Source organism: Penaeus vannamei, chromosome 1 (assembly GCF_042767895.1).
Source record: "Penaeus vannamei isolate JL-2024 chromosome 1, ASM4276789v1, whole genome shotgun sequence".
NCBI lineage: Eukaryota > Metazoa > Arthropoda > Malacostraca > Decapoda > Penaeidae > Penaeus > Penaeus vannamei.
The window spans coordinates 54,502,173-54,509,672 of record NC_091549.1 but is presented as its reverse complement, the minus strand read 5'-3'; the positions used below and the strand labels follow the sequence as shown (position 1 = coordinate 54,509,672).

The 7,500-nt window shown below is 37.3% G+C and overlaps 1 protein-coding gene across 2 annotated transcripts in view; it reads left to right on the top strand.

The window, feature by feature from the left end:
* LOC113824679 (Helicase with zinc finger) overlaps positions 1-7,500 on the top strand; it is a 30,392-nt gene that overhangs the window by 9,635 nt on the left and 13,257 nt on the right. The window contains exons 4-11 of one of the 2 annotated variants that reach the window (XM_027377448.2): positions 1-671; positions 1,285-1,564; positions 2,027-2,133; positions 4,082-4,181; positions 4,319-4,445; positions 5,002-5,134; positions 6,009-6,139; positions 7,363-7,497. The exon at positions 1-671 is cut by the window's left edge and continues 269 nt beyond it. In XM_027377448.2, coding sequence (XP_027233249.2) covers positions 1-671; positions 1,285-1,564; positions 2,027-2,133; positions 4,082-4,181; positions 4,319-4,445; positions 5,002-5,134; positions 6,009-6,139; positions 7,363-7,497 — 1,684 coding nt within the window. Of the gene's footprint in view, positions 672-1,284; positions 1,565-2,011; positions 2,134-4,081; positions 4,182-4,318; positions 4,446-5,001; positions 5,135-6,008; positions 6,140-7,362; positions 7,498-7,500 lie in introns of both variants that reach the window. The other variant, XM_027377447.2, reaches the window with a different exon arrangement.

Genomic DNA, 7,500 nt, shown 5'->3' with positions numbered 1-7,500 from the left:
GCAGGAGTACAAAGTCACCATCGTCTTCAAAACAGCCATATATGGAACATTCAGGCAGGCCGTCATCTTTGACTTTGGCACAGAGCCAGTCCTAATGCAACGGTTGTGTGTGGATGTGATCCCAGTAGAAGACCTGAGTGCTCTGGAGGAGACAAAGAGGACAATCTTGACCAGGAGTGAAAGGTGGTGCGAAGAAAATGTGGATATTATCTATTTTGAGCCCAAACCTCATGAGTTGAGTGATCATGATAAAAGCATATTGGCAATGTATCCCCCACCAACAAATGAGAATTTCGTGTTCACTCAGTCCTCCATGCAGAAGGTGCCCTCAAGGAACAACTACTGTAGTCGCCTCCATGACCTCCTTCACATTGAGGAGTTAGCCCAGTTTGACCTGATGGCAAGGTTCAACATCAAGACAACCCTGCAAATTGTAAACACATACATGCTGTTACCTTCGACAGCATCCACAGCCAAGTACTCGAGGCCAGGTGAACTTTTTGCCAAGCTAGAACTCTCCTCAGAGATCTCAGAAGACTCCCATCATGGAAGGCTTGTATTATCCAACTGCAACACTATCCTTGTGGCTCCTGTCACAGAGGAATCAGAGGTTAAGGAAACTTCTAAGCAGGAATCATCAGCCTCTGTCTCACCTACTACTGGAAGGAAAGGTTGGTTGTTGTTTTATTAAATTAAAGTTAAGGGTTGGTCCATCTTGTACAGTCTGGAAAAAAGCTATCGTTACTCATTACACAAACTAATGTGAAACATTGATGAAGTATTGTGAAATAGTGTGGCAAGCCAGTTAGCACCATAATCCTATGTATGTAGGGTTTGTAAACACATACATCACATGTCCTAATCAACTGCAAGTAAAGGTAAAGATAGTTTTATTCCTGACTGTACATGTTTTCATTTTCTCACTTGTGTGTTTTTTTTTCTTCTTCTTCTTCTTCTTCTTCTTCTTCTTTTCTATTCTTTTTTTATTTTATTTTATTTCTTTTCTTTTCTTTTCTTTTCTTTTCTTTCATTCTTTTTCTTTTTTTTCAGATTCTTTTCTTTCTTTTCTTTCTTTCTTTTTCTTTTTCTTTTTTTCAGACAAACATATTTTCTTTTAATTGCATTATTGTTAAAAAAATTGAAACTAACATCAGTATATCTTACCCTCCAGGTATCAGTAAATGCTTTATTCTTTTCTTTTGATGCATTCCTTTACTGATGAAATTCATACACTTTAATTACATCCTCTGTGTTTCTTGAATTAATAACATTTTATCATGGCAGAGGGTGAGAGTGAGGAGAAGGAAATATTAAAGCCCAAGAGAAGAATCTATGAGGTTTTGATCGAAGACAAGACCAAGAAGGAGATTTATCTTAGGTTCTCTGAGGCAGCTGTCTCTGAATTACATCTTGCACATGATGAGGAAGTCACGGTGGAAGTGCAGTTTCAGCTGAATCGACTGCCACTTTGTGAGATGCATTCTGCTCTGGACCGCTTGCCATCCCTAGATATCGTGTTCCCGGACATGACCCTGGAGCCCACCATCCCATGGAGCCCCATAAAGTAAGCTTTAACATGCAGCAGATTTGTAAAGGAGAAATTAGAATAGATTTGTATGGAGCAAGATGTATCCTTGTAAGAAGCACATAGTCATAGTGTTTAGTTAATGTAGTTTGCTCAGTAGAATTGCTTGGTTATTCACCACTTGTTCATCTGGAACCATGTTTGTTAAACAGTCATTGATATTGTATTTTCTTTTGTGTGTGAGAACTAACCTGCATTCAAGTGTACTGCTTAAGCCTAGATTACTAAACAGTTAGTCTCATTAAAAGAAGGAATACAGTTGATGGAGTAGCATTATAACCAAAGTTAAGTTGTTTTTAAAGTAATATCCTTCCTATTTTTTCAACTGCTTCGTACCATTTTGTGTTATTTTTATACATGTGTCATAACATCCTATCCTCTGCAGTATCAAATGCAACAGTTAAAATATTATTCATTCATTTGCAGTGTCTCTCTTTGCAGACAATGGGGAGAAGGTCTGGACATGAGATTGAACCCCAAGCAGAAGGAGGCTCTCGTTGCCATCACAGCTCCTCATGGACTTATTCTGCCTCCCATTCTCATAATTGGTAAGTAAACGCTGTTTCCATCTGGACCTCAGATGATTGAATGATATGAGATATGAAATGGGATATGAAAAAATGACTTGATTATGAGTTCACTTATTTTTTTCCTTAGATTTAAATCATTGAAAGGGGATAAGATGCTGTTGATTAGTTTAACAAGTGTGGGGGAAATGTGACTTTTGTTATAATCATTTTACTTATTGATGTTGAGAACTTAGAACTTACCCATTAGGTCTTATTAGTCTATTAACATACATTCTTTGTATGGTTTAACAACATTGGAAAAAATGTCATTATTATATTCTCTATAGTACTGCATTTATTAGGTCCATATGAAAACCAGTTTAGCAAATCTTGTAATTTGGCTTGAGGAGTGGTTGACATGAACATAGTCATGGAAAAATCTGGCTGTGGTTTGGGTAATGCCAATTTGTTGTCATGAGTGTTTTGGCTGAAGGCTGGGGTAATGGAAAAGATTTGCCATGGATGCTCAAAGCTCTTGAAAGATAATTAAGGTCCTTTGGCATTTAAAAAAGGGCTTTTGCATTATTCCCGTTGAGAAATAAGTGTGGAATGTAGTGTCCATAAGGCTATGACTGGAAGAACACAGGCTCCAGGGACAACTCCATTTCCTTGCTCAGTATCCTGTTCTTGGCTGCTTTGAGTAAGTTGTATTGCAGAAAATTACAAAAGAATAATAATGATACAATTTACTACCTTCAGGGATAATATGGAGTCTATCCAAGGAAAACAGTTTATTACCATCTGGATAAAGCAAATCAAATGACAAATATGAACATTAGAATATGGTAAAAAAAAAAAAAAAACTAAAAATGTTTATCCATTAAAGAAGATAATGATATTGTAAAGGGGAAGCACAGAATCTTGTCACTGCACATGAATGTTCATGTGCTCCTGGCCTATATGCTGTACACCCAGCTGAGCAGCTCCTCATGTAAGCCTAATACCTGTATTTTAGTCCATGTGAGTGCCATAAAGCAAGTGGATCCAAAGGGTTAAATATTGAAAAAGATGTTTGTAATTTGCCTTTGCTGCATCTCATATGATTATTGAAATGGTACTAGAGAAGGAACATAGTGCATAAAAAAATTATACTTAGAGTAATTAAAGAATGGCATTATTGTTAAAAACTAAAAATAAATATATAAATAAATAAATAACTTAGGACACCTTGGAATTATTGAGATTATATGAATTACTACCCTAATATATCTCAGTGTCTTGTTTATGTCAAGAACCATTATCAGAAAAGAAAAAAAAGGTTATTACACAGACAAAAAGGAGATGTATTACTAATGTGTCTGTCTGTATATATAAATCCTTTGGATTTATATATACATATCTTTAGATTATGGCCCCTTCCATTCTGCTATATGGCCCCCATTTTTGGAACCACTGCTCTAGGTAGTCCGTAACTTGGTACATGATGATAACAATAAGTAATATATTTCTGTTTTTTAAATATTTAATTTTCTACAATACAACCTGTGCTGCCAGTCATAGTAGCCAGGACTAGGATCCTGAGCATGGAAATAGTGTCCTCCCAGGAGCTAGCACTCTTCCAGTTGTGGATTGTGGATGGTATATTTCACACTCATTTACTGTTACGAATAATGCAAGAGCTCCTTCCTAAATGCCCACTGAGTCTTAATCACCCTCCAAGAGTTTTGTACACTTGTGGGGAGTCAGTCTTGTCATCCTAATCTTCAGCTGAAAATCTCATTCATGTTCCTGTCACCACGGCTCTCATGCAAGTTTTCGAATGCCAATAGGTTTACATTACCTGGCCCTCAAACCATATTTTTTCATTAGATGACGGTCATATCACCTAGACCCAAGGAGTTAGAGTGCTATACCAGTGAATGTATGATGATACATCTCATAAATAAAGTCACTTTATCTGCATACTTTAAATAACTCATTTTTACAGGTCCATATGGTACAGGAAAAACATATACTCTAGCTCAGGGTATTAAGCAGATTCTGCAGCAGCCTGACACAAGAATTCTCATTTGCACACACTCCAACAGGTAACTTTTGCATGACTGTCTGTGTATCTGTATTATGGGTGAAAGATTTAGAAAGTAAGCAAGTTTTTTTCCTTCTGTTTTTATGAATTTATAAAATTGTTATATACACTAAGTTTTATCATTTCTCTTGCTCTCAGTGCTGCAGACCTGTACATCAAGGATTATCTGCATCCATACGTACAATCAGGACATGAGGAAGCAAAGCCACTCCGCATATACTATCGAAATCGTTGGGTTACAACTGTACACTCCAGCGTGCAAAAGGTAGGAAACTTCAAGTTTTACTAAGGAGAATTTTTGTTACTGAAGTTGAGTTTACTTTTGTATATAAAAAAAATGTCTTTCATTGTCATATGTTAGATGCTTAGAGCATCATTAGAGGGCAAAGTTTGAAAGAGTTACTGCACATGCCCCTTGCATATGAATGAAAATAGTGATAAATTACCATATGGAAATATAACACATTTACATCAACAAAATAAGTACTTCAGTATAATTATAAGTATGTAGATGACCCTGTAATAGGTAATAAGGGTAGGGAATGTCGGGAATTTGGCTGGATGAAATGTGCTAAACAGTATGGAATTATTAATTCACACTTACAACATCTAAACTTCTCAGACAGTACCATATTTACTAGTGAACACACCACATATCTCACTAATAACAGAAAAATTGCGATAAGAAAGCCAGCCAGTTTTTACAACTGTTGCAGTCATGACAATCAGTATGGGCCACACATGTGGAAATACAGAATTATAGTGAATAGGAATCTGGGGTCTTAAAGACTGTTCTTCTAATTTTGTGTCCTTTCTTTCAGTATTGCTTGATTGAGATGGATCAGGGTGTGCGGAAATTTGTTATGCCAACAGAAAAAGAGATTTTAGCACATCGAGTGATTGTAGCAACTCTCAACACCTCTAGATACCTTGCATCTCTCAATCTGGAGAAAGGTTAGTACTTAGTGTACGGAACCCTCCCCGAATCCTTTGCCCATTGTTGTCTTGGGATGGGGGGGCTTAGGAGATGGAGACTGAAGCCCAAGGTAGGAGATTATCCCTACCTTTTTTTTTTTTTTCTTTCTTTCTTTCTTTTTTTTTCTTTTTTTTTTTTTTAGCGGGGCTTAGTCATTGTAAGATTCTCAAATATTATATATATATAAAATCATTATTTAAACATAAACAAACTTCCTGACTCAGATATACTAGACATACCAGAAAGTTGTTTATTTTGAACACAAATATATATTACGAGTGATTAATTGAGCTTCTGACTTGGTTTTTCCCATAATAACGTAGAATGCATCATTTTCATAATTCATCCTATATGAACAGTATCTAGAAGCCCAATTCTTCAACAGCAAATAGTTTTCTGATTAGAATGAAATGGCAGATGCTGGACAGCACCAAAAGTAGAGTAAATGAAAATTGAGATATGGGCATTAGAATTTAGACACTTGTTAAAGGAAATTTTTATCTATATTAATTTTTCAGTCAAGCTAATGATGTTAAGAGGATAGTCATCACATAATCTGGGGTACCCATTATATGGGACCTAGATTTTTTTACTATCTCTCTCTCTCTCTCTCTCTCGTTCACTCTCTCACTCCTCCTCCTTTCTCTCTCTCTCTCTCTCTCTCTCTCTCTCTCTCTCTCTCTCTCTCTCTCTCTCTCTCTCTCTCTCTCTCTCTCTCTCTCTCTCTCTCTCTCTCTCTCTCTCCCTCCCTTTCTCTCCGTCTCCCCCTTTCCCTCTCCCTCTTTCCCTAAAATTCTTCCCCTGCCATCTCCTTGCTCCCCTTTATATTTCATTATTCGTTGGTCCTTCTAGGAGTGTTCACCCACATCCTCATTGACGAGGCGGCTCAAGCTATGGAATGCGAAGCCCTCACACCAATGGCTTTAGTAAGGCCAGACACCAGGATCGTTTTGGCTGGGGATTACATGCAGCTGAGCCCAGAGGTGAGATTCTTGTTGAATAATGATAGGAATACTTAGTTACTTACTTAGTTACTTGGTTTAAGTTCTAGCGAGGGCCATGACCTTTGTACCACAAATAAAGTTTGGTGAACATCTAGGAACCAGTTTTAATCATAGTAACTCCTGCTTAAAACCTTGATTCCATACTTGGTACTGATATTCCTCTTTTACTACAAATAATAAAAGAGATAGATATTGTTGATGAAGTTATTAGTATTAAGCCTTTTAACCCACGAGCCTCAACCACCAAGTTGGCTGAAGTGTGGATGCCCTAAGCTCAAGCAGCTGCATATGAAGTAGTTCATTGCTAGTTTGGTAATTCTTTATTGTTTATTATGCATAATAATGATAATATAAGATCTTTCATCCAATTTCGGAGGTCTGTATTTTTGTATGCCTCTAGGGCATAGTACACACCAGAGCATGCGGCAGGCTGTATGCAGCACAAACCATGCGAGAAACTGTTGTGTAATGAATGTCATAGAAAATTCTGGCCCCATCATGGTAGGGTTAACTTGTTGGAATATAACTTGCAAGTGAGCATAGACTAATTGAGCCATTTCAGATGTCTTGAAAAAATGTCTGATTCATGCTGCAAAGAGAGAGAGAGAGAAAGAGAGAGAGAGATGGGGGTGTACGAAAGAGAGAGAGAGAGAGGAGGGTACGAAAGAGATAAAGAGAGAGGATGTACGAAAGAGAGAGAGAGGGGGGCGGGATGTACGAAATAGAGAGGGAGGGAGGGAGGGAGAGGGTGAGAGGGAGAGAGGGGGGGAACAAGAGAGAGAGAGATTGAGAGAATGAATGAGAGAGAGAGTGAGTATTTGTTGATTAGTAATAATGGTCTTCATATCAAATTTGTATTATTATTTTCAAGCAGATGGAGTTGCATTATCATACCTGCATAGAGTAGGTACTTAATCGTCAATAAAGCAATGTTTGAGCAGCATTTATTAGTAACTGCAACTTCCTTCTCTTCATTTATATATGTGTATATTTCTCCAATTCTCCATTCATGTTTTTATCTTTTTTATTTTCTTCACTGTTTTATAGTATTCATTTTAAATTTGTATTCATTTTACCAGGTTGCAAAACCTGCTCTTAAGTTTCTGGAATTGTTGCATCACCTGATGTAGTTTTTACTGCCATTCAACCCATTTCACCATCTCATGGTTCCATTACTTATATATTAACTCTAACCCAAATAGGTATTCTCACCCTTTTGTGAAGAGCGAGGTCTTGGCATGTCCCTGCTAGAGCGATTATATGACCTCTACCCCGCTGACTCACCTTGCAAAATCATGCTGGTCGAGAACTACAGGTCTCATTCGGCTATTATTAAGGTA